Below are 27552 nucleotides of genomic sequence, written 5' to 3'. Positions count from 1 at the left end.
TAGTCAGTAAGCCATGTAGTACCAAACCCAGTCTGAGGACAGTCCTTGGAACCCAGAGGATGGAGGAGACAGCCAGGTCCTCTAACCCTCCACTCCCACCACATAAACATGCCAACCACAGAAACACACAACGTACATGTGACTAAAGACTAAGTTGGTACCAATGGGAATCTCGACAATATTCAGAACACTGCCAAAGGATTTCCCTGTATCACAAGCTGGGGGTGCTTTTATTTTCTTACCCTTTTAAAAATGCTGTTGCTAATCAAAGCATTTAATATGCGCTTCTTACCGGACACCTAAGGGTTTGGGTTGTTTTGTTTTGTTTTCTGTTTCTGAGACGGGGTTTCTCTGTGTAGCCCTGGCTGTCCTTGACCTCACTCTGTAGAGGCTGCCTGGAACCCAGAGGTCAGCCTGCCCCTGCCTCCTGAGAGCTGGGATTAAAGGCCACCACTGGCTTTTTGTGTTTGAGATAGGGTGTCAGGTATCCTGGGCTGGCCTTGAACTGTGTAGCTACTTCCCAAGTGCTGAATTAGAGATGTGCACCAGCATACTGCCGAGGATGGACCAAGGCTTTCTTGCTAATTTTTTTTTTTTTTTTTAAAGAAAGTAGGACTTGTCTCCTGGGGTTGAGCTGGCTCAGTGATAAAAGTATATATAGTTAACCCTAACCCCAACCCTAACCCTTAACCTTACCCTAACCCTAATAATAATAATAATAATAATAATAATAATAATAATAATAATAAAGAGTATATATAGTCTTAGTATGTATACATCTTAGCTCTGGGGTCAATCTCAAGCATGCATGCATATATATATGTATATATATACAAATGTATATGTATGCATATATGTATATGTATACACATACATACATACATACATACATACATACATACATACATACATATGTATATTTTAAAATACACGTATGATTTGGGTTTTGGCTATTGCTGCAAGTACAGTGGCTCTGTGACTGTGGTGGAACAGGCTGCCACCTAGCGCAGGACCAACCTAGTCCTTGGGTCTCACCTTTCAGTACAAGATCTTGCTGCACGGCTGTTGGTACAGCGTGTTTGGAGGAAGCCCTGATAACTTTCCAACCGAACTGGATGAGGGCAACCAGGGGGCCCTGACTCAGCCTCTTCTAGGGGAGCAGACTCTGCTAACACGGTGCTCCCCAGGCTACTGCTCCGGCGACTCCCCACTGGATTCTCCCAAGTACCCCACTCTGTATCCACCCGGCAGGATCATCCACCTGGAAGAGGAGGGTGGTTCAGGGAGGTGAGTACGGAGACACGGGAGTCTGCCATGCCACGCCATCAGTGACGCAAGTATCTCCCGAGTGCAGCCTCACTGACGATGTTCTTTTGTTCAAGGTTTGGCTGCTGCTCTGCTGCCCAGTACAGAGCGAGGTGGGCACATGAAACAGAATTCAGCAAGATCCTGATAGGCCCAAAGATGCTGATTGACCATATGCCCGACGTCATGATTCGGGCCCTGGACAGAGTGGTCGCCGACAGAACAGCCTGTGTCTCGTGCCCTGGCCAAGGCGGCTCTAACGTCCCTTAGTCAGCCCTACAGGACACTGACGAGCACAATGGACTTGCATTTTTTGGAGGTTCTTTTGTTGTGCTTTTGTTTTTTGTTTTTCTTAAGACTGATTGACTGTGAGTGGCTTCTGTGAGGCTGGTATGGTGGGGTCTGTCCATCAGTAGTAACCTGAGGGGTCTCAGCAGAGCGATCAATATGACCATACAATTTACACAACCTTTTTGTTTTGGTTTGTTTTTTTCAAGACGGGGTTTCTCTGTGTAGCCCTGGCTGTCCTGGAACTCACCCTGTAGGCCAGGCTGGCCTTGAATTTAGATCGGCCTGCCTCTGCACCTGAGTGCTGGGATTAACAACGTGTGTCACCGCTGACTGGCCTATGGAACTATTTTTAACCACAGTATTAACAGGATCCAGAGTTGGGGACATGCATAGGTGTTGGTACTTCTAGGCCAGCTCGTGGAGCAAGCCTCCCGTGGCCACCTAAGAAGTCTACACCTGAAGACTTCTCAGTGGATCTGCAGCGCCCCCACTCCTGCTAGGATCCCCTTCTGTTTACAGCGTCTGAACTTAAGACAACGGACATGCACTTTATGCTTACCCGCATTCTTCCGGGGGCACTAGGACAGCCGAGCTTCCTCCGAGGCCGGCACTGCAGCTCCTGCCTCATGAATACACGAGCTGATCACTAACTCTTAGGTATGCTTAATTCTCACACTATTCTACCCGAGCCGGGTGGGAGGCTCGGGGGATTAAACAATAAATAAAGAAGTTGGTAAACTATCAAGTGCCTCAAGGAAGGTGTGTATTCCTGGGAGCCAGGAGCTGGCCGAGTTCCAGTGTGCCATTTCCATGCTGGGATTACAAGCGTGTACTACTGTACCCAGCTGGTGCTGAACTTCTGCCTTTCTACCCTAAACCAAGTTGTCTGGTAACACTCTGGTTACTAAGGACCCTCCACCAAGCACGGGACACAGTTTCCAAAAAAAAACCCAAAATACAGAAAACAAAAAAGCCAAGTGTGGTGGGACGTTATCCCCACCACTCAGATGGGGGCAGGAGGACCAGGTACTGGAGGTCATATTCAACTACTTTAAAGGATCCAAGCCATCCTTTGCGACTCGAGAGGTCTCCAAACAAAACTCGGAAGAGGGGGGAAGTCAGACTAAAGGGAAACCTTCTAGGATATAGTTAGTAAAACTGCTAGGTATGGTGATAGACTCTAATCCCAGCATTCAGAGCAGGGGCAGACCATTCTGTGGGCTCACGGCCAGCCTGCTAAACACATAATGAGTTCTAGGCCAGCCAGAATAACCTCAAAAATAACTGCCTCAGAGATCTGAAGGGAGCTCCCAGGATCCTGGATTTAAGGTGAAAGCCCTCAGAGGCACAATTCGTCAGGTTATGTACACCATGGAGTCATGTAGGGTATAAAGGCTTGATGGTCAGAGGGTCCTGAGACCTAGCAAAATGAAAACTGATGAAATCTCAAAACACGCTATTAATTTTTTTTCTTTTTCGGAGCAAGCGCTCTACCACTGAGCTAAATCCCCAACCCCATGCTATTAATTTTTTAACAAGGAGGCTAGACATGGCTTGGCTAGACAGTGTCATACAAGTGTAAGGACCTGGGTTCAAATTGTGCTGGAGAGGGGTTAAGAGGCTCCCTCGGAGTCCTCAGTGGACCGAGCGCCGTGGCTCAACACTGTGCTGAAGTTGCATGTCAGGAAGTCATAGCACTTGGGAGTTTGTGGCCTGGTCGTGTATCCTATAAGAAATGTGTGTGCGTGCACAAACACACACAGACACTTTTTTTTTTTATTTAAAGATCCAAAGTACAAGGATCGCCAATGAAAGCTAACCATACCTGGCGTGGCCCGGTAACAACGGATTGAGATGTGGTCCGTCCTGCCAAGCCTTGCAGCCCAGCTTCCCAATCCTCAGCACTCTTCTCAGGCACACGCTCAGGGTCATACCCTCACACAAGCACCTCCAACAGCTCAACAAGAGTGATCAAACATCAGCCCCGCTGAAGTATGGGTGTCGGCTCACCTACCCTAGTCCCTGAAGGTGGCACTCTGTCCTTCCAGTGTGAATAGCACATCCCCGATGAGCCAGGGTTTTAAAGTGAGGCAAACACACCAAGAACTTGTCAAGTTCCAAAGACACAAGCATGACCAGTTTTATGATTCAAGGATTTATTAAGTCATACATGCAAAACATACTGCTAACTGCATTAGCAAAAGATCAATGTAAAAACACTCCACAATTCTGCAACTGTCAATTGAAAAAAGTTTGTTCTAGTGGTCGAAAGGCCCAACACTGTGTTCTTGCCAGTGAGTTAGGTTGTACAGAACGGCGTTAGCACTAGCGCTTGACAGAACCTCACAGACCCAAAGGTACGGGAAGCATGTGTCCGCGTGGGTGAGGTCTAGAGGGGGCGGCATCAATCACATGACAGTGTTGGTACTCTGGCAAGACAGTGATGTTTCAGAATATCTAAAATAGTTTAAAAACTGTAAAGCCGCAGCACGTGATTTCTACACCCAGTTACTAGAAAACGAAGGGAAGCACTAGTCAGCTGAGTAAAGGAAGGTGAAAACAGGAACGCACTTCTACTATCTACCAAAAAAATCTCCGAATGCATTATCAGAAAGATCTTATAGTACAGGTCAGACATATTGCTCGTTAAGAAGGGGGTCCTAAAGAAAAGCACTTGCTAAGTTAGCAACTGTGAGGATGGCCAGTTTAAATATGGACTCAACGCCCCATCTGGGGAGGGACAGCAGGGGGAAGGGGGGCTCAAGAGAGACACTGATAAGATCGGCCATTTGTCATCTACTGTTTGACAGAAATTAACCGTTAAAAAGCTTTACCCGTGACACTTTTATTCAGTTGAATTACTCCATGTACAATGTAGTGTAAATTAATCTCTACTTCATATTAGTCAAAATACTGTCTGTCTCCTTTGATGACGTCGTGTTTCACACACTCCACCCAGCACACCCACGACTAGGAACAGAATACTTCGTTAGAGGCAACACAGGAGCCAGAGTTCTGTTCAAAGCCTGCAGAAGCCGGTCAGCTGGTATTTTAGAGAACTCACTATGAAATCAAAGAGCAGAGCTGTTACACCCATCGTGACGTACAGTACAAAGTTACGTAATGAGCATGGGCTGATAAGTTACAGGTGCGTTACATGGCAGCGTGTCATTAAGGAGGCTGTGCTGTGTCACACGGTCTGGGAGCTACGGGAGGGTCTGCACCCCTGAGCCCAGAAGCTGCAGTCTTCTTAAGGACAAAGTCTCTCAACAGCTTAGTGCTTACGTGTTCTCAGCACAACGCAACTTAGTTCACAAGGTATTTTGGCAATTCTTAATCTGAGCAAGAATAGGGGATTTTGAAAAATAAGGCTTTAAGAAGGCTTTGTCATTTTAGGGCTGAATTTTAATAGACTGTAAGTTGGAATTCTTACATTTAAAACAGAACCTTAAAATTACTGACTGGTTCATTGGTTCAAAATGGTTTTATGGAAAAATTAATCTGTAACAAAAACTTGGCATCAGACGCGAAGACTCCGCCATTTTCTGAGCAAAGCGTACAAAGGCTCCAGGGACCAAGACCGAGGGAGGGGCTCAGACATTTACAACAGCAGGCATTTTCTCTTCCTCTTCTTAACAGGAGGGGGACAGAGAACGGCTCGGATAGCTTCATCAAACACTGTCTTGAGTCCTCGCTGTGTGAGTGCTGAGCACTCCAGGTATTTGACAGCACCTAGAAAAGACAGCCACAGGCATGACAGACGCTGCACACAGCAATGGAGGCCCCACCGGACACCCCGCAGAGGCAGCATGGCGCGGCTCAGCAGCCAACTCCTACGCCAACACCAAGGCTGGCAAAGGCCTGGCTTAACTGGCTGCCCAAAGCAGAGAACCCAAGAAGGAGAGACTCCCTCTCTCAGGCAAACTGCAGCTGCCTGGCATCAGGACTGCAAGGCAGACACAAGAAATGAGTTTCATACCGATCTCTTTCGCCATGGCTAGCCCCTGCGGGTAGGTAATGGGAGTCAGCTTCTTCTCCTTCAGCTTCTCAATCGTGTCCTTATCATCCCTAAGATCAAGCTTCGTCCCCACTAGGATGATGGGAGTATTGGGACAGTGGTGTCGTACTTCAGGATACCACTACATGTGAAGAAAGAAACAAGGTCATGACACTCTTCTGTTCTGACTCCCTTCACAAAGCTTACATGCAGAGAATGACAGTGGCCCCACAGAGCTTCCTTGCCCTCTACTCAAGCCTTAACCACATGTACCCTGGCTGGCCAGGCCCCAAGGCAGAGGACAACACTACAGACTCCACCTGTCAAGGACCAAGGAAGGAGACAAGAAAGGACTAGGGGGTTGGGGATTTAGCTCAGTGGTGGAGCGCTTGCCTAGCAAGCACAGGGCCCTAGGTTCAGTCCCCAGCTCCGGAAAAAAAAAAGAAAAAGAAAAAGAAAAAAAGAAAGAAAGGACTGGGAAGTGTCCCCATGTTTGCCTTTAGGAAAACATCTAATTTATAGGATCACCCTAGAAAACTCACCATCAACTCAGGGACCACTATCCCCACCACACACCAGCAGGGTCCTTCACCCTCCTCACTAAAGTTGGCTCGAGATGCTGGAGCAGAAAGAAATGGTCGCAGGACCATTGAAGTACTTGCTCCTGCGGTGAGGAGCGCCCCAAAGAAATGAAGCTCTAGAAACCCACACCCTAAAGCCATAGATCTACAAATGGCCCATTCCTCCATAGAGGAAGCCAAGCTAAACAACCAAAAGTTCCCGGCATCAGGTGACATTCTTTTCTGGCACTGACATTATGCACCAATCTTCCCCTAAGTCCCACTTACCTTTGCACGGACATTTTCAAATGATGCAGGACTCACAAGGGAAAAGCAAATTAAGAACACGTCCTACAGAAAGGAAACACAGATAGCATGTAGAAGGCAACCTTCAGCTGTCGGATGCCCTGCCTCAGCTGCTAGCAGTGAGCTGTCAGAGCCACCGCGAGCCTACTGCCACCTGCAACTAGGTCCCCACTGCTCCCCACTCACCCCTCTAGCAGGCCAGACGACTCACAAACCATTACCAGACCTGCCTTCAGAGAAAGGGAATGTGGAACAAACTGCTGGAAGCAGTGTGATGCTAGGGAGGGATCAAATCACATTCCCAGGAGGCCACTCTCTGATCGTGCTCAACTGGAAACCTAATTATCTGTTATCAACACAAATTCTTCTGAAAACCACGGCCTCTCTCAGGCTCATGAATGCAGTCGATTTAAACACATCATCTAACAAGACACTTTTCATTAAGCCCTCTCCACACGCACATTGAGTGCAAGCCTTCCTTACATCTCTAGCGTCAATCAGCCAGACTGTCACTGTCCCTGGCACAAAATGGAGTTCGAGAATTTGCTCCCAAGTCTTCCAGTCAGGGAGGGAACACAGTGCGCCATCCCCCAACAGACAAGCACCAAGCACTGCAGCCAGCACTGTCCCGGCTTCCCTGGCACAGCCAAGGACCCCTGGGAAAGCTGTCCCCAGGGGGTCTGTGCCCAAAGAACGCAAGGACAAGCAGTGCAAGAGCTCGACATCAGGAGAAGCCGCTGGCTGAACATAAAATATCTGACCTGTTATCACACAAAGTAAAAATCAGATATTTACCTGTACAAAATTATGCCCAAGATTTCTAAAATGGTAGGCTTATCAAGGCACAGCCCTAGAGAAGGCAACTATGCTATCTTATGAAATGTATGCAGTTCCCAAGCTAGCTAGCACCTTAGACCATCCCGCTGGTGTCTCGGACCTGAAAAGGAAAGAAACATCCCACACAACAGCTTTTTATAAACAATTGTTTACTTCAACGCTGGCGCATGCACAAGCCTGTCAGAGAATCACCAGGGCCTCCCAAGCATCCAAGTCGATTCCAAACCCTCTAAAGCAGTTGGGTTAGCTCACCAGCGCCGCACAGCCGCCCCGCAGCCCACCACACAGAACACCAGAGTCAGAGAAGAGGCCCTGGGAGGGGTTAGTCAGTCTGGCTCAGCGAGGAAGCACCCACATGAGTAGACCCTCCACACCTGCACCTCCAACCACCCCAGAGGGGCTTCCGGACACCCTCCTTTCACATGGGAGGAGGGGCAAGCAGCTCGACCACTTTACAACCCACTGGCAGTGAACAGTCACAGCCCAGTGAAGGCTCATTTCATCAAGAGCAGCCTCTCGTGAGTGAATCAGAGAGGAAACAAACGCTCAGGGAACGCGAGGCTCAGCCATGTTCCTGGAGACTCAGTGAGATGAGAGAGGAGACAAAGCTTGAGGCTGAGGTGACCAAAGTCTTACATACGGCAATCGGCTTGTCTTTGCCCCTGGAGGTCCTATCTTTACCACATGTGTCTCCAACCTAGTAATGCAGGAGAACTTGGCTTGAGTTTAGGACAAACTAAGAAACACAAAGTCAATATAACCTGTTAGTTTTCATCAGAGTCTGTCTTGGCCTCCAGAGGAATCCAAAGCTGCAGTCGCATAATTCACAGAAACCAAGAGGCAGGCACGTAATTGCCGTGGAACTGGAGCTACGGGGCTGTCCCCTGCAGTTCAGTAAGGAAGTCAAGGCAGTGCTGGGCCTGCCACCTCGGGCACTCCCACCCGTGCCAGAATTTAACAGAGCTCGAAGTGTTCAGAAAGTGACACCCTGCTGGCGGCACCCGTTACTGACGAGGTCTCCGAGGTAAGCCAAAGGAAGCCTCAGACGGGAGAGGTGCCTGCCTATAGGCACAGTGGAGCTTTCCAGAACAGGGGCCAAGGGTCCAAGCTGGCAGCCTCCTGCCCCAGCTCTGGGAGCAGGGAGTGGAGTCAAACTATAGTGAGTTACTGAGTCCCTTTGTGAGTTGACAAGGGTACCGCTTGGTCCTAACTTTTAAGTGACAACCTTTTCCATTTTCATCAAAATACTTTCCATTTGTTCCTAAGCTTAGTAAAAACTGACAGGCTTGTTCTCCCACTATGAGCCCCCAGAAATTCTAAAAACAAGCACGGGGATTATTTAATTTCACCTCACTTAAGCTTGATTAACAATTCAAAGAGTAACAGTTTCCAGACTCCAGGTTTCATCTGTGGGTTATTTCTGTATCCTAAGGACTTGACACAATATATCCCACCAGCAAGACAAAACAAAACAAAACAGTGTCAGTTTGGCTCAGAAACTGCTGGAACAGCCTCTAGCGTCCTTCACTCTACTCCTCTTAGTCCTCCTCCAGCATCTTCCAATGGAGCACAGGCCGCAGCACAGCTCAGGTGCACACTATGCCATAGGCCTTCTGCTTTCTTCTTCCCTTTTCGTCCCTCCCCTTGGCCTAAATACAGATTTTATTAAATTAATTGGCTTCTGATGCTTTTTTCCTACCATCAATCAATCCCTTCTTTGTTGATCCAGGACAAAAAGGGTTGTGTTGTTGGTGTCTCTGCTCCTCCCTGTGCTTGTGACAGTGCCTGTCTCTTTCTCACGGGTGGCTGATCATCTTTTCTGGGGACTTGACTACTACTTTCCCAGTGACCAGGACACTTGCGATAGTGCCCCAGGATGCCTTTAATGAGTAAGTCTCCAATAACTTCATCACCCTCGTGTCACCAGCGCCACCTCTCCCTCCCTCAGCAGTCAAAAGTGCAGCAGGGCTGAGGAGAGTACATTTAGGGACAAGCTTGCCAGGCTGGCAAGAGGAGCCCTAGGGTAAACTTTGAGTTCCAGTGACAGACCTGGTCTTCAAAAACAAGGTGGCTCTTGAGGGACAACACCTGAAGCTGACCTCTGTCACACCCAGACACAGACACACAGAAGCACACACCAATCACAGCTCGAGAGATATCACTTGTCACAGGTCTCCTGTCAGCGGCCGTGCCCAGTGTGAGGTGGCTTTCAGAACGTGACAGGGTAGAGCGAGAGGTGCTGCAGCTCTCACCACCACGGGAACATGGAGCCTTTCATTCTGCTCTTGCCCAGACTCTGCGTCTGACTTCAGGTTCACATTTGGATTTTTCTTTTTAATATACAGATGCCACACAACAGGGGAAAAGCCCAGGGTGTGCACTCACACCAGAGAAAAGGCTGTCCAAGTGTTCCCAAGAAAAGAAACTGGAAAAAGGCGGGCAGCTGGCCTGATGCTGACGGCTCTACTGGAGTAGAGGAGGCCTTGTAAGTCTCACGAGCTCCGGGCCTCCATGTGCCGATGCTGATGAAAGGGAACAACTTGGAAATAAAGACTCGAAGGTCATTTCCTAACCCAAGGTCACTTCCTGAGGGAAAGAATGCAAGGAAGAGGGTTTCCATCTGTAGCAGCTTCAGCCCTACTACATCCCACCGACTTCTAGGTAGGACTTCCTAAATGCAAGGCTGACAGCACTCGGGCAGAGCAAACTCCTTTTCTGGGCCCTACACGCCCCCATCACATCGTAAAAGCCCAGTGGGTTTCCCTCATGGCAAAAGCAATCCACCATATTCTAAGTAGTTTTCTAGTGACCTCTAGCTGGAGGACCAGACATCTAACAGTCATCTTAACAGAGGAAACCCTCTGAAAACCAAAAAACTACAGCAGGCTGTGGTGACTCAGGCCTTTAACCCAAGCACTCGGGAGGTAGAGGGAGGTAGATCTGGGTTCAAGACCACACTAGTCTACAGAGCCAGTTTTAGGATAGTCATGACTCCACTGAGAGTAACTCAACACACCACACCCACACCCACACCCACACCACACCCACACAACTGCAGCCAGCCATGGGCTCTCACAACTGTAACACCAGGAGCAAGACAGACAAGGGCTGCTCTTCCACAGATGGGACCAGAGCTGTTTCCCAGCACCCCGTGGCAATCCACAGTTTCTAGGGCTCTGATCCGGCTACATACATACATACATACATACATACATACATACATACATGCAAATAATCTACACACAGAACAAGGATTTAAAAAGAAACAACAGCCATAACCTAAGCATTCAGAAGGATGAGGCCAAAAGAGGACAACACAGACCTTAACCACAGACTGAAGGAGACCCTGTCGGGCCACCCGAGGCTACAGACTGAAGGAGACCCTGTCGGGCCACCCGAGGCTACAGACTGAAGGAGACCCTGTTTGAAAATAACAGCAGTGGCCAGAAGCAGTGTGGCCAGCTTCGTTCAGTGTCTCTCAAACAAGAAACCTTCCATCCAGCCCTTCAGAACAATATCTGACCACAACCTTTTGTTTGCTCACTTGCTTTTCTGAGTCAGGGTTTGTGTCTAGTGCTAGCTAACATGTAGACCAGGCTAGTCTTGAACTCCAAGTGCTAGGGCTAAAGGCATGTGCCACCGCTGCTCAGCTCTAACCGTAGGTTTTTAAAGAGTTACATAAACAGGCTTATAGCTCAGAGCCAAAGTCAGGACCATGTGCCAGCCAGCAGAGACAGCAGAACATGGTGATCCTAGGCTGTATGACAGTGTGGCCCAAGCAAGGCAGCCTTCTGGGCACTAGCATTTGAGCTTAACTTCCACATCTAGGAAAGTCTTAGCAGGCAAGTCTTTAGCTATTAGCTGTGTATTCTCCCCTCTGCTCCTAAAGACCTCCACCTGACCATCCATCTGTCCGTCCACACTGCACCATGGTTATTAGCAGGAATCTCGTCTCCCTCCTTTCTCACTCAGTCCTTATATAAGGAAACCAAGCGTCTGCCTGCTCTATAAAGATGACCTCACTCTCCACACCAGCCTGGCTCCACTCAGTTACAGCTTACTCAACCTGGGAAGAGTCCCTTATCCGCTATCACATCCAGAGCCCCATTTCCGTCATCACCTTTGACTGCCTAAGAATGACTCCCTTAGAACGGCCTCACCCTACTCTGTACTCACTGTGTCACAGTAGGCTGTCTCTCATTTCTCAGAAATGATGCCACACCCTTCCAGACATATCCAATGAGCTGGATAGATACCAATTGCTATGTTTTAAAAATCCACCTAAAATCCTGAACTATTCAGCACTCACTAGATGTGGAGTGTTTCTGAAGACACTGAAGACTGCAATCATCTTGTGACTGTGGGCTGATTTTAAATACTCAATCACACTTAGTTTTTAGCACTAGATTAACTGGAAGAAAAAAAACACCTAATTCAAATCTTTCTGCTTACATTTTTGATCTTTATTTAGTACTATTAACTAAAATTTGAAATTTGGCTATAACTCAATTAACAAAAATCTGCAGTTCAAAGAGCCACTGTCTGGTAACATTTCCAGTGAGCAACAAAAGGTGTTCTCTAACTGCAGAGAAAAGGCATCTTCTAACACGTAAAGCAGTCATGAACAGAGGGTTCACCTAAAATACAAACTCTGAAGACTGGAACTGGTTCCTGACACTCCAAGGCAAGCTTACAGCCCCCAGCCAGTCAGGGTTCAAAGCCTGCCTTTCTCTAAGTTCTTTCCCTATTCCAAGACCAACGCTCCCCACTCCCAAGCAAGAGAGCACAAGTAATGTTCATCCAAACAAAACCTGAACAGAGGAGCCTCCGCCCATCAAACAGGTGAGGTGAAGGGGAGCAACTGGGCACTGAGGGCATGGGCTACGCCAGAGCTGCTGTGTGCATCACAGGGAGTAGGTTGTTTTTGAAATATGGTCTCACTACACAGCCAAGCTGGCCTTGAGCTCACAGATATCCAACTGCCTTTGTTTCCAAAGTCCTGAGATCATAGGCTTGAACGCCTGGTCTGAGATGTGCGAACTCACCTTATGCTAGTGGCAAGGATGCAGCGTGCAGAGGACAGGCCTGAACAAACCGTCTGGGACTGCACAGCAAGGCAGGAAGTGCAGGGCCTGAGTCCAGCCGTGTGCTCTGCTGACTGCCATAAACATTTAAGGTCGTCGCTGCACTGAGACACTCTTGCTTCTTGTGTCCCTGTGCTGCCATGGAGAAAGGCAGATGCTCTTCCCTGAGCCACAGCCCTGGCCTAACATGCAGCTAAGATCAAGAACACGAGCTGAGCTGAGCTGAGCTGAGCTGAGCACGTGACACACACGGTAACTGCCCTGCGGCAGACCCGGCGCCCAGTCTCTTGCCAACCACTGTTCTCATCAGCTTTGAGAAATGATCAATCACTGCTTGTCTCACACAGAAGCCAGAGTAATCTAAAACAGTGTTTTTTCCTGGCTGGACACAAAGGCTCACTTTATAAAACTGAACCCTCAGTCTACACTGAAGACTTTGTACCAACGCCAAAACCAGACGCTTTACGGGAAAAGGAAGTGTGAAGCCCTAAGGTGAGTTACTATTCGGTTTAAAGAAAATTAACTTCTGGGGTTTTTTTTTTTTGAAACAGGGTGTCATGTAGTCCAGGCTGGAACTTACTATAGAATCAAGGATGACCCTGACCATCTGGCCTTCAACTTCTGATTATAGGCCAAAGCCACTGTGTCCAGTTTATGTCGTACCAGGGATGTCACTCAAGATTGGGGTGCAAGGCAGTCTCTCTAACAGCTCAGCAACTCTCAGCTCCAGAACCTGAAGAGTAACTGAACAGTAACCGCTGATCTGGATTCTTTGAGCCAAGGTTTGAGGAAACTATAGACCACGCTGGCCCCAAACTTGGAGCCTCTGCTTCCCGTGTGCTGGATGACAAGTATGAGCCACCATGCCCGACCTGACTGCTTAATTTGATTTTATACTGCAAAGCATCCCAGAACAAGCACCTTTCAAAGGAATTGCTGCTAAGAACAGCTTTGCAAAGCCGAAAATAAGACAGTACCTGTTCCGTGTGGTTGTCTTGAAAGTAAATAAAAGAATGTAAAATAAAGAGGGTTGATAAAGAGCTAATATTCAAAATTCCAAGTTCGGGTTGGCATGGAAGGAGGTATTCACCTTTACTGACTGTTATCACAGCCCCCAGTCCCAGAAGCACAGGCTCTTTGAGCACTGAACAATTATACTCGGTAAAAATAAAAATAAAGTGTGAGTCTTACTGTTTGCGGGTAGGAGAGGGGACGCAGTCTGTCATAATCTTCCTGTCCAGCTGTGTCCCAGAGGCCCAGATTCACTGGTTTTCCATCTACCATAACATTGGCAGAATAGTTGTCAAAGCTGTGGAAGGGCCAAGAAAACGTTAGTCACAGACACGGGGATGACGTCATAGTCCCCAGCCTCCCAAAGGAGGTCTGCTGTAAGCGAGGCAGATGGACCTAGAGGCTGCTGTTGGTCCAGAAAACCCCTTGGAGGTATGAGAAGCACCTGGAGAGAGGAAGAAACAGGGCATCAACTTTACATACACCAGACAGGGGAGAAACGAAGGTCAAGCTACGAACTTACAAGGAAACAAACAGAAAACCAAAACAACCTCCACCTTTAATAAACAGGGTTTTCTCTGCATGAAGACAGGAACTTGGAGCAAGGTCCTCTTCCCACCCCACCTGTCAGTGCCTCAAGTCCACATTCTGCTCACTTAGGGCACACAGCAAGTCACCCACGTCTGAGGCCAAGGGCAGCAGTACAACAGGCACACTTGGACTTGAGAAGCCACACTGGTTTTCAGAGTAAGTACACCTGACCGCAGAAGTGTTAGTTACTAGTAGGAGGCAACCCAGAAAAGCCTATCAACTAATCAAGAGAGGAAAAGTCACTGACGTGTCATAATCCCAGCATTAAAGTACCGAGGCAGGAGGATCATAAGAATTCAAGGCCAGCTTAGGTTACAGATCAAGACTTTGCTCTTAGACAACAAAAAAGACCTCAGAACAACATAAAATGCTACTGGTATTACTGTCTACCCCCTCCCCCAAAAAACCCCAAAACCAAAACCAAGGAGCAGGATCGGGTCAGAAATTGAAGGCTAGTCTGAGCTACACAACACCATCTCCAAAAAGAAAAAGAAAGAAAAAAGCCACCGCAATTTAAAACAAGACAGTATCTTCATCTGTTTTGCTGATGTGTATGCATGAACAGCACATGTATGTCTGGTACACATGGAATTCAGAAAAGGGCAACATATCCCCTGAAACTGGAGCTGCCATGTGGGTGCTGGGAACCAAACACAGGTCCTCTGAAAGGACACCCAGTGCTCTCAGCCACTGAGTCAACTCTCCAGCCCCAAGACTAACATCTTAACACATGGATTTTAAGGCAAGGAGGGCTTGTGTTTGTTTTTATTATTTGCAGTACTTAAAAACAGGGGCTCTAAATATAAAAACAAAACTTAAGCTAGTGTCATTTACAGACTACTGACCAAAGCAACCTTTATAAAATGGTGTGGTGGTGTGTGTTGGGAGGCAAGATGAGAGTTCAAGATCATCCTAGGCTTTATGGTAAAAGCCCAGAGGTCTCCCCAAGGGAGAGTCTTCAAGGGTGTACTGGTTACAGACCTAGGATAGAACTGTGCACACAATTTCTCCAGTGAAACATCAGTGAGAAAAGCACTTTTCCCCACTCAACTGGGCTGCCCGTACAAAATCAGCAGCCCAGAATCCACCCGTGCCCCGCCCCACACCCTAGTTCAACTCCACAGTCCTGTAAGTATGACACAGAACCTCCCGATGACCCTAATGCAAACTCTGTGTGCCAGCTCCCACCGCCAAGTGAGCAGACTGTGTGCTCAAGCTCTGGTCTACAGCTCCCAGCCTATAGACTTCTTAGTGTAACTTTCTTGTTTCCTAAATATCTAAGAGTCAATCAGAAATCTGTATATTCCCTCGTATGAGGAAATCATACATTAAATTGGGTCATTTTTTCAAAGTTCTAAACGTCTAACAATTTTATTAGACATTCCAGTCTATGATTCAGAGGAAAACAAACAGTAATGGTTCATAGATGTATTGACAAGGACTTTTCAACAGAACAGAGAAAACACATCGCAGGCAAGCCGGTCCCAGCCTGCAGAGGATACTCACACGGTGGGGATGTACTCTCCAGGGAACGCATTGGTCGTGTAACTGATGAGCAGGCAGGTTTTACCAACGGCTCTGAAAGAAGAGAGAAGGCTGCTTAGTCAGCACAGCCCTGGCCCACTACCCACTGCAGCACTCTAGAAACGACCAGGGAACAGCAACACCACACCCACAGGTACAGACAAATACGTTTCTCTACCAGTTAACTCTGCACATGTTTTCATCTTAAAAACCAAACCAAACCTTTGTATTTCTCAGCAAGGCAGATGCCACAACTTCCCTTTCTGCTGCTAAGGTGTTCAGCACCTGACAGAGCAGAGGTCAGCTCTCATACTTACAAGCTGTGAAGGGAGCTAATGTCATAGGTCATGTTAACAAAGAGCACAGAGCAGGGATAAACTTCCTAAACAGTGGTCAAGACAGAAAATGAGAAATGTGCCAATTAAGTACATTAAAGGGACAGACTATTACTAATGTTCCCCAAGGCAGAAGTTAGGGTACTGTCTGAAAAGCTCTCAACCACCTGAAATAGTTTTCAGAATATTACTAAAAACAGACTGTTGTATTACTAAAAATAGACTGTCGTACCATTCGCAAATAAATATATAAATAAAATCTCTTACGTTCCCCCCCCACAGACCGTAACTTGAGGGACATCCTGAAGGTTCAGTTCAAACCGTTTTCTGTACTGAGCCCGGCTCCCTGCTGTCTTCTGCTGGTTTACTAAGGTCAGGATGGTACTGACCTGTAAGACTGTACTGCTCAGCACACACAGTAGGCTGGGGCTCACCATCCAAAGGCAAACTTTACACTTTCCTTCCACTCTTTGGGACTGAGGGCTTCACAAGGGCGGGAGCTCAACCACGCATTCTTGCCAATACTTGTCTTAATGAAGCTGGAACTCCCCACCCTAAAGATCTCAGTGTCAAACATTACATCACTGGCAGGTAACTCCAATCCCTTAACGGCTTTCTAAACAGAAATGACTCACTAGACATTTATCTTGTGAGAAAGGCTTAGAATGTCAAAACAAACCTGTATGAGCAAGAGCCTAAGAGCTGGAGAGGCCTAGCTCTAAGACTCAGACCAGCTCACTTGTGGCCATTTCTGACACACCTGAACTTCCTTTTCTGCCTTTGTTTTCTTGCCGGCAAGCAGATGCTCTCAGCTACAATGAATTCATAGCAAGGGAGACAGGCACCAGGTCCTGAGCTACTCTGCAGCAAATGCTGGCTCAAGTCCATAGCCTTGGCACTTCTGGGCTTAGACAAGATGGTCTCAGGTCAGCCTGGGCTACACAGTGAGTCTACTCTAGCTAGAGCTGCGTACCACTCGAACCAACAAAAACATAGGGTGACAGAACGGGACGGAGGCTAAAGAGAAAATAACAGGGGTGAAGATATCAAAGTGCACCCCATACATTTATCAATGTGTCAGTGAAACTCTTGGCACAATTAATATATGTAGTAATTAAAAGAATAAAATCGTGCTGGGGCTGTAGCTCAGCGGTAGACTACTTGCTAGTGCACACAAACCCTGTATTCAAGCCCCAACACTTTACCTTCCTCACACCACCACCATGTTCCCTGCATGCTAGGCAGGCCCCCTGACAGCTAGAGGGAGCTCTGACAGGCCAAACTGAAAGGTGCTGGCAAAATCTGGCTTTGAGAATTTTGTTGCTGTTCTTTGTAAGAATGCATGTGTGCACACCACACAGGTCATAGTGTGTGTGCATGAGATGAAGAAAAACTAAAGGCAGCAATTCTCAACCTGCGGGTCATGACCCCCTATCGGGGGCATACTGTATGACCCTTTCACAGGGGTCACCTGAGACCACTGAAAAGCACAGATATTACAATTTGTAGCAGTAGCAAAATTAGTTATGAAGCAATGAAAATAACTTTATGGTCGGGGCCACTGCAACGTGAGGAAGTGTATCAAAGGGCCACAGCATTAGGAAGAGTGAGGACCACTGCTTTAAGGGAACAGGTTGTAAATAAGTAGATAAAATCTCTGAATCTCCCCACGGACCCTGACTGACTTGAGGGACATCCTAAAGGCCCAGTTCAAGCAGTTCTCACTAATGAGCCCGGCTCCCTGCTGACTTGCTAAGGTCAGGATGATCCCACCATGTGTACCCCAAGTTGTCAGGCTTGACAGCAAGGACTTTCACCTACTGAACTGATCTCACTCCACAGTCCCAATGGCCTTGAACTCACTATGTACAACAGGCCGACTCTGAATTTGTGTCCATCATGATCCTGTGACCTATTCACTTCTGCCTCCTGAGTGCTGTGCTGGGTTACAGCTGTGAGCCACCCCACACGGCTGGGAAATATACTAATCATTACTGACTACAATTTACATTCTATAAAAACATGACTACAGGGTCGGTGATGCAGCTCAGCTGGCCCAGCATGCACCAAGTTCTGGGTTTGCTCCCCAACACCAAATAAAGGGGAAGGGAGGATCAGAAGTCAAGGCTGTAGGCCGTGTGAGCCCAGCCTGAGCTGTGTGAGAGCCTGTCTGAGAGCCTGTCTCTGTACTTTCACTCGAGTCTTCAGTTAAAAATGGATCAGCATAAATAGAAAGGTTATTACCCTTCTTTTAGTGTACTTACGTATTCCTTGTAAACACATGGCATAAACCAATTCCAGAGTCCAAAGTCAACATCTGAACTACAGGAAGTAGTGTCAAGAATATGTCCACATGGAGAATAGAAGACAAATTTAGTCACAGCCATGACTGACACACTACAGAATTTCTGGAAGAATATCTGCTTTGGAATTTTCTAAATTTGTATATTCAAGTGTTCAGTTCAACCTCCTTTTAATCTTTAAACTCTAGATAAGAAGCCTCAGTCTACTGGAAGACAGTCCTGTCCATTCTATATTGGCTCTTCCTCTAGTGAATGACATTACTTTTTTTTTGTCTATCTGCATTTCCTGCCCTGTCCTGCAGTAAGGTCCAAGAATGAATCCCACTAGTTATTTCTGGTCCTACTGCAGTCTTTACTTTCCCGTTGAGAGAACTTTGTACTTAATGTCCCTTCTGCTTTGACCAACTTTATTCTTACTTTCTGAAACCTTCAAACCAAACCTTAAAACACAAAAGTCAGTAACCTAAAAGCGCTGGCAATTTCTTCACATTAAAAAACATAGAGCAGGGGCTGGGGATTTAGCTCAGTGGTAGAGCGCTTACCTAGGAAGCTCAAGGCCCTGGGTTCGGTCCCCAGCTCCGAAAAAAAGAACCAAAAAAAAAAAAAAAAAAAAAAAAAACATAGAGCAGAGCAATCATGGCCTTTAATCCCAGCACTCAGGAGGCAGAGGCAGGTCTGCTCTATAGAGTGAACTCCAAAATAGCCAGGGCTACACAGAGAAACTCTGTCTCAAAAACAAAACGGAACAGAAAACCCGAATCCTATACATAGGGAAGCTGGTGAGAGGGCTCGGTGTTGAAGAGCAGAGTCTGGTCCACGGCATCCACATCAGAGGCTCACAATGCCTGCAACTCTCTTCTGTAGGTATCTGTGTGCACGCACACACACACACATACACACACACTCTTTTTTATAGACACATAAATAATTTTAAAGCATGTAAGAAAACTGAGTGTTTGGGGTTGGGGATTTAGCTCAGTGGTAGAGCGCTTGCCTAGGAAGCACAAGGCTCTGGGTTCGGTCCCCAGCTCCGAAAAAAAGAACCAAAAAAAAGAAAAGAAAAGAAAACTGAGTGTTTAATCACAACTTGGAAGTCTTGGGAAAAGAAGGTCTTCTTCGAGTTCCAGCAACTGCATAGCAAAACCCTGTCCAGGAAAAAGGTCTCCCTCCATCGGCTAGAGTGGAGAGGTTGAGAGAGCACACCTAGCATACACAGTCCCTTGAATTCCATCCCCAGCATCAAATGATGGGGTATGTATCTAAAAAAGAATAAAAAAAAAAAAAAAAAAAAACTTTGTACATGGCCTTATAAGAAAAAGATGTTCCTACACAGAAGACCTGGACTCATCCATTAGCAGCTGCAAATCAAATGAAGATCGGGAAATCGTTATCTAAAACCCCACAGATCTGACCAAGTTGACACAGGGTAAGGTGAGGCATGTGTGTCTATCTCTTATAAGCCAGAGTTCAGGTCTAGCCTTGGGTACATAGAGAGCTACATGAGACCTTGTTTCAAAAAAATAAAGTGGGGGCTGAAGAGATGGCTCAGAGGTTAAGAAAGCTGGCTGCTCTTCCAGAAGACTCAAGTTTAGTTCCCAGTTCCCAACCTCCTGTGACTCTGGCTTAAGAATACTCAATGCCGGGGTTGAGGATTTAGCTCAGTGGTAGAGCGCTTGCCTAGCAAGCACAAGACCCTGGGTTCGGTCCCCAGCTCCGAAAAAAAAGAAAAAAAAAGAATACTCAATGCCCCCTCCTGACCTCTGTGGGCATCCATACCCATGGCATCCACTCATTAAAAACACACACAAAACATGTAAAATAATTAAAAGATGAAGCGGAGAATGGCTGAAGACACCTCTCCCTCCATGTAGACATGTGATATGCACACCCAGAACCACCACACACATGCCCTCCTCATGCTTCCTGAGTAACTGAAATGCCTTAAACTAAGGTCCTCGAGCCCTGAGACAGAGGTATATGAAGAAAAAGAGTAAGCCCAGAAGAACAGATACGTTAGTCAGAGTAGTTCAGGGCCAGGAAAAGACAAACCAAAAGTCTCACGTTTACAAACAGGCACATCATAGCCATGTGTGTAGAGATAGTCCTTACCACCATTAAAGACTTCAAAATGCTAAGACCATACAGTTTCTCAGACATGAAGATACTACACATAACAAAGCTTCAAAGGGAGTTTTGTTCTAGACCACTCTCTTGCTTCTAGAATCTTCAAATCACTATGGACTGTCAAGTGACAATCCAGCAAAGATACAAAGGTTATTTTACACACACACACACACACACACACACACACACACACACACACACACACACACACACACACACGGGGTTGGGGGAAGATGCTGTGTGTGTATGTGTGTAGAGAGATTTATCTCACATATAAGTGATGCTCTATCTAGAACCACAGACAGACAGACAGACAGACAGACAGGTAAGATGTAAGATATATAAAAGAGAAGGTCTGGAGAGATGCGTTGTCTCTTAAGAGTCCTGACTGGATCACTTGTTTTAGAGGGCTCAGGTTCAATCCCCAACACCCACGTGGTGGCTCACAATAGTCTGTAACTCCAATTCCAGGGGATCCAAAACTCTTCTGGCTTCCAAGGGCACCAGGAGCTTGGTGCACAGACATACAAACAGGCGAAACACCCATGCGTATAAAATAATAATAATGAAATCTAAATTTGGAAGGCAGAGCGGAAATTCATGAAGAGCTTGAGCAAAATGTATGGGCCATGCCACCATGATCCAATGGAAGCAGAGTAAAATGTGCTCATCCCTGTAAAAACAACGTCATCACAGGGGCTGACCTAACAGAATTCCTGGACAGCAGTGTCTAAGTTAGACACTGCACTGCACAGACTACCAGTCCAAGTCTATATGCAGAAGTAAACTTCAAGACATTCGCTTGTTAAGTCAATCAAAACTAAACCAATACTATTAAAAACCACTGAGTTAGTAGTGATGGACATCTGTGCAATGCCAGCGCTCAGAGGCAAAGGCAGGAGAACAGAGCTAGAGGCCAGGGTTGGATGGGGATGAACTAGTACAACCCTTACCTACCAAATGTGAGGCCCTAAGTTCAGTCCATGGTACCAGAACAAAGAAAAAAGGTGTGTGTGTGTGTGTGTGTGTGTGTGTGTGTGTGTGTGTGTGTGTGTGTGTTTGAGAGAGAGAGAGAGAGAGAGCGCTAGCTCAGTGTGGCTCAGCACATGCTATACCATTGCCAAGAAAAATATACGGGCTCTGTTTTCAGAAGGTATGCCTTATATCTCTTCATATTTTATATCTACTGTCAATTAACTACTGAACAGAGACTCACCCACCGGAAGAATACAGGCCAACTAATCTAACATGGTCTTAACAGAGTTTTTAACGTAATTCCTCAGGAGAACTTTAAATAGTAAAGTTTGCAATTTGTATGACCTCAATCATCACTCGGCTTTTAGCCCTGTAAAACTTTGTAACATGTGACATTAAGCTTACCAGCTTTAAATTTTTCAGAATAAAAGGCATTCCAACTATACATCAAACATATAGTTGACTTGACGAAAAGCAGAAAAATGGTATTGGCATGGAAAGCTATGTATCTACACTTCTAAACAGATGCTTCTCAACCTTCCTTATGCTGTGACCCTTTAATCCAGTTCTTTTATGTTGTGGTGACTCCCAACTCTAAAATTATTTCCGTTGCTATTTCATAACTGTGATTTTGATACTGTTATGAATCAATATGCAAAATATCTGATATTTGATCCCAAGGAGGTTATGACCCACAGGTTGGAAACCACTGTTCTTAACCAGTGTACACTACCCTTCAGAGTGTAAATATCAAATCTTTTGGTATGTGTACACTTCTCTTGACACTTAGCCCCAACAATATCAATGTCAAGCACAGTACGGAAAAAGTGCAGAGTGGGGTCTGGAGAGGTACTCAATGGTTAAGAGCAGAGGACCCAGGTTTAATTCCCAGCACGCACATGGTGACTCATAACCATATCTAACTCTAGTTCCAGGAGATCCAATGCGCTCATAACCATATCTAACTCTAGTTCCAGGAGATCCAATGCCCTCCCTTCTGATCTCTTTGGACACCAAACACAAATGTACAGACATTTGTGCAGGCAAAACAATCAGTATTTTTTTTCTTAAGTACAATCCGCGGGTGATGCACACTTTTGATCCCAGCATTCCAGAGGCAGAAACAAGCCAGCTGGAGATACACAGGTGAGACTCTGTTAAAGCCAAGAGCACACTGGGGCACAAAGACGGCTCTGCCGGTAAAGGACCTGAAGGAAGACGAGAGCCTACTCCTTCAGGTTGTCCTCTGACCTTCACAAGTTTGCCATGGTGATGTGTACCCCCCACCACACACACACGATAAACTTTTTAAACAAGACTGAAAAAATTCAAGGCCAGGAATTGCATTTTTATGCAAACCAACAAGGATAGTAAGATTGGAAGCTAGTGGGAACAGCTCAGAAAAACAGGCACTGGACTACGAAAATAAAAGCAAGAAAAGAGAAAGACTTCTCTTTTCTCACTGCAGCAACAGTGGTAACCAGCACTTATTCGGCTCTCCCAAGAACCAGGCACTTAAGAGCGTCTTAACCTCAGCATCTTGTTTGGTGCTGTTTAACTCTCCCTGGAGGCATCTCGAGGGAGAAGGCCATGCTGAGGATCACTCTGTGAGTTAAAAGGAGCAGGACTGGAGCTGGCTCCCAGTAAAGAGCACTGGCTGCTCCTCCAAGGACCTGGAACCTAATGGTTCACCACGATCGGTGACTCCAGTTTCAGGGAGCCCTTTGCTGGCACGGACATACATGGGAAACATCCATACGTGTTAAAGATGTAGGAAGAAAGGAAAGCGGGGCAATCCAAAGGCGCCCACAGCGACGTCCTACACGTCTTTACCCCATTTGCTTTCAGCCAGCAGCAGGCTGAGACGCATCTCAGCTGTTCAGCACTTGCCAGGAGCATAAGGCCGAGTCCCCGCTGGGGCCTGGGGGACTACAGAGCTGGGATGATGTTAGTACCACATCAGGATTAGCATACCTGTTGAATGCTGAACATTTCAGTCTTAGGAATTCTCAAGCACTATGGTTTGGCTCTGTATTAGCAGCAATTTACCTCTTTTTTAAAAAATAATTTCCTTGGGGTTGGGGATTTAGCTCAGTGGTAGAGCGCTTGCCTAGCAAGCGCAAGGCCCTGGGTTCGGTCCCCAGCTCCGAAAAAAAGAAAAAAGAAAAAAAAAAAGTAATAATTTCCTTGAGATGTCTTTCAATGTGTTTTGTTCATATTCATCCCAATTTCCTCCCAACTTCACCCCACCCCGTAAGAATTCACCTAGTCCAATCTGTGCTGCCTGTATACTCAGGAGTTGAGGCCATCCACTGGGGCTAGTTTCCCTCAAGGACCACACCCATAAAGAAAATGGGCTCGCTCACCCCAGAAGCCATCAAGGGCCCATCTCTACTCAGCCTAGGCCCTCTCTGCCCTGGGCTAGGATCTTGTACAGCTGCTGTTGAGTTCACAAGTGGAATCCAGAAAATACTGTTTCCACCCAGTGTCCCTAACCTCTAGATCTTGCAATCTCCCTTCCTCCTCATGGTCCCTAAGCTCTGGGAGGAAAAGAGGATGGTGACAGAGCAATTTAACATTTAAAAACTAAGAATGTTGGTAGTATTCTCCGGCCCACAAGGGCTGACGAAAGTTTTAACTTTTAAAGGAAGTTCTGCTAACTTTCAAACGTTCCCCAGCAAGGAACGTTTATAGCGCATTCACAATAGAGAGAGAGGAGAGCAGAGCGACAGAGATGGACAGACCGCCCAGTCAGCCTGCCTTCACTTAAAGCAGGCCTGCCAGCTTGCACCTGTAAGCCTAACACTTACTTCCTAAGGCTGACAGGAGACTGATGGTTGGGACCAAGACGGTCAGAAGCCAGGATTTACACAAAAAGATGCCGGCTCCCCACATACATCTTCACTCAAACTGCTTTCATTATCAAACCAACTGCCCTCAAGTGACAAAGCTTTCTTTTCGGAGGTGAAAGGAAAGCACCACACTCAATGAAATTCCAGTGTGTGGTTATATACATTGAGCCGTGTCCATGAGACTTCCTGTTTCCGAGACAAATCCCACAGACTGGCATGTTAGCAGAAAAATAAAGTTCTCCGACCGTTTGGCTGAATTAGTTACAGGGACGACCCCAAACGTCTAATGAAGAGTTAAAAAAAAAAAAAGCCGCTGAATAATCGATCATAAATCCACGGGCTAGGAGTGCAAGCGTGGAGGACATTAACAAGTTTGCAACCCATTCTACTGAACTCGAAAATGTACCAGTTGCATTCTGCGTTTGAGGAAGCGGGGAGTAGTAAATCTCCAACACAAGCAACGCTGAGACGCGAGATTTTGCTCCGATTACACTGAGATTCTTGTTTCTACCGAAGGGGGGGGAAACTGCATAAGACCAGTCTTGTCTCCCTCAAGGGCCTAAAACCATCACGGCCAATCATGAAAAGAATTGCCTCGAGTCACAGGGAGCTGGATCTGCTGCATCCATATCTATTGCTTTCAGAGGAGGTTGTTTTTTTTTTAAATAACCACACTACGTTCAATGGACAGTGTTCATCACACTCCTTCAGCTAGCATCCCGGTAACTTTCTCGGCGTAAAGTGTGAAAATGATTATTTTTATAAACACCCTGCAAAGTCGAAGCAACCGAGCCCTTTCCCAAGTTCCAGGTCACCCAAGTGATTGGTGCAAACACGCATCGAACCGGACAGACTTGGAGGCCGTTACCTATCCCAGTTCTCGGGGGGGTGAGGGAGATACGCTGAGTTAATGAAGAAACTAGACTGCCCTTTCTCAAAAAAATAAAATGTTTAAAGAAAAAATTCTTCAAACCAGCCTCGTCTACGTGCCAACCAGAGCAGGGCGACGGGCGGTGTCCGGCCCGGGAAGAAGGCAGGAGGGTGGAGTTCACTTTTCCCTCCGGCCGGCTCGCCCAGGCCCTCCCCCAACCAGAAGCCGGAACCAGGCCTGGGAGGGTGGGAGGCCCGCGCCCCCCAGAAAGCCGGGCGCGCGTTCTACGCCAGCTCCAGGCTTTTCGGGCCTGCGGGGACCCGAGTGCCGCCCGCCCCCGATGGCGCCGCGCGAGACACCCCCTCCGTAGCGCCCAGCACGGTCGTGCACTCACCCGTCTCCCACCACCACACACTTGATGGCCTGCATTTGGGCCGCTCCGTGGGCCGCGGTGGCGGCGGCCGGTCACTAAGGCGGGAAGCGGCGGGCTCGGGAAGCGCGGGGCGGGCGGGTGCGAGGCTGCGGGCGGCGGGGCGCCGAGTGCCGGGACCGCTGTCCACGCCGCCTGGCCCTCAGCGGACTGGAAGGCGAGCACAGGAGCAGCCACCACCCAAAGCTGAGGAAAACTGCAGAGAAACAGGAAATGGCCGCTCCACTCACATCCGGCCTCCCCTCCCCCTCGGTGCCGTCGACGCAGCTCCCAGGCTCCGGGCGGGGCCGCTCCCGGCCGCGCCGTTCCTGGGTTCCACCGGCTTTCGGGAAAGCTCGGAAACAGTCGGCAGGGCCTCAAAGGGCCGCGGGGCGGGGCGTCCGCCATTTTGGCACGCTAACACGTCCCAGTTGGGACCAAGTGTAGGATGATCCTTGGATCCTGGGGTTACCGGTTCGGGTCTCTGGTAGGGTCCCATTCGCTTGCACCCACTTCTGCTAACTTCATGGGGAGATTCCTGAGCTAAGCTCCCTTATTATGTGATAACTACAATATGCTGTGGCATAAGGTCCTGGCTAGAAAATTCCATATAGCTTGTGCTACAGTGAGATCCTGTCTCAAAAAGAAACTGCTAGGGAAGTAGCCAAGTTAGAATGCTTGCCAGCATTTACAACCTGGGGTTCCATCCCTAGCATGTCACAGCCTGCCCTGGTGGCTCACCTGTAATCCCAACAGGTAGGCGGAAGCAGTAGAATCCTCAGGTACATGTGGAATTCAAGACCCAGCCTGGGCTACATGTCTCAAAGAGGACCTGAATATTCAGCTCTCAATTGATTGAGTGCTTCCCTAGCAGGCATGAATCCCTAGGTTTGAGCCCCACTACGGTATGAAACAGATGCGGTAGTACATATATATCTTGAATCCCAGTGCTGGACTGGTGGGAGCAGAAGGATCCCAAGTTTGTCCTCAGGCTATGTAGAGTCCATAGTTAACCTGAGCTACCATGAGATTTTCTCAAGGGGGAGGGGTGTAGTAAATAAAATTATAAGGAAGAATAAAAACCACACATACCATTAGAATAATGAAATAAGGATAAAGGACAAGAAGAATTTTTTAAAGGTTTCTGATACGATAAGGTAAAAATGTAATTCACAAATAAGGTAGCCTATTAGAAGACAGGAACCTTAAAGATATTTTTGGTTCTGTATGTGGTGTGCTTGTGCCTGTGCATGTTTTCATGGGTGGGCACATGTGTGTAGAACACCAAGGTTGACATTGGGTGTACTCTTCAATTGCTCTCCACCTTGAATACATTGAAGCAAGATCTCTCTCACTGAACACAAAACTGGCCGATTCCAACTAGTCTAGCCAGCCAGCTTGCCCTTCATCTCCTGGGATTACAGGTGAGTCAGCATACTCTCCTGGTATACACATAGGTTCTGGAATGGAGCTCTGGCCCTCCCTCACACACTCTGTTCCTCACGCTTGCCTGGCAAGTTCCCTACTCCTGGGGCTTAAGAGCCCAAACTGCTCTTACAGTTGACTGGAGTTTGGTTCCCAGCACCCAGATCACATGACTTCCAGCCACCAGTAATTCCAGCTCCAGAGTGATCCAATACCTTTGGCCTCCTTAGACACCTGCATTCATTCAGGTGTGTGCACGTGAGCATGCGCACAAAATTTAAAATATTCTTTTAAAGAAAAGAAACCAGACCACCAGTTACCACCATTTTAATAGCCTAACAGTAAAAAGCACAAAACAGAAACAAAACGAAACAAGGTAGCGTCTGTGGAACTGTTTCAAGAGTATTTGCCAGACCTGGAGGGTAAACCATTTATAGATAGTGCCCACAGGGAAGGAAACCTGCCCCACTGCGCTGTACAAACTTGTAAAACTTCAGAACCCTGGGGTTGGGGATTTAGCTCAGTGGTAGAGCGCTTGCCTAGCAAGCACAAGGCCCTGGGTTCGGTCCTCAGCTCCGGAAAAAAAAAAAAAAAAAAACTTCAGAACCCTGTGAACAGATAAGACCCTTCTGGCTTCCAAAGAGAAAACAAAGTCTTAAAGAAACGGCAGATTAGAATGGCTTTGGGTTTCTCAGCAGTTCATTTAAGGGACAACGCCTTCAGGAAAGTAGCAGCAAGATGGCTCACTAAGG

General features: G+C 47.2%; 2 protein-coding genes across 5 annotated transcripts in view; one reads left to right on the top strand and one right to left on the bottom strand.

Annotated features, from left to right (window-relative positions):
• Daglb (diacylglycerol lipase, beta) overlaps positions 1-2505 on the top strand; it is a 42067-nt gene extending 39562 nt beyond the window's left edge. Inside the window, 2 exon segments of one of the 2 annotated variants that reach the window (NM_001107120.1) lie at positions 1043-1287; positions 1383-2505. In NM_001107120.1, coding sequence (NP_001100590.1) covers positions 1043-1287; positions 1383-1575 — 438 coding nt within the window. In that variant the 3' untranslated portion in view covers positions 1576-2505. 2 annotated transcript variants of the gene reach the window in all.
• Positions 2506-3735: 1230 nt separating this feature from the next.
• On the bottom strand, positions 3736-25596 carry Rac1 (Rac family small GTPase 1). 3 transcript variants are annotated; one of them, XM_087579022.1, is made up of 7 exons: positions 25361-25596; positions 15489-15560; positions 13572-13689; positions 7937-7993; positions 6442-6504; positions 5576-5735; positions 3736-5328 (listed from the first exon to the last, which is right to left on the bottom strand). In XM_087579022.1, the coding sequence occupies exons 1-7, from the start codon at positions 25393-25395 to the stop codon at positions 5198-5200; spliced, it is 636 nt and encodes a 211-aa protein (XP_087435148.1). In that variant the 5' UTR covers positions 25396-25596; the 3' UTR covers positions 3736-5197. The 3 variants fall into 3 exon arrangements, with proteins under 3 accessions (XP_087435148.1, NP_599193.1, XP_087435149.1); NM_134366.1 differs by lacking the exon at positions 7937-7993 and having other exon boundaries at positions 4985-5328; positions 25361-25395; XM_087579023.1 differs by lacking the exon at positions 7937-7993 and having other exon boundaries at positions 5176-5331; positions 5575-5735.
• Between the last annotated feature and the right edge of the window lie 1956 nt (positions 25597-27552).

Source organism: Rattus norvegicus, chromosome 12 (genome assembly GCF_021556685.1).
Source record: "Rattus norvegicus strain SHRSP/BbbUtx chromosome 12, alternate assembly SHRSP_T2T, whole genome shotgun sequence".
Taxonomy (NCBI): domain Eukaryota; kingdom Metazoa; phylum Chordata; class Mammalia; order Rodentia; family Muridae; genus Rattus; species Rattus norvegicus.
Note: the sequence above shows the minus strand (reverse complement) of the source record. Positions and strands in the feature narration are given on the sequence as shown.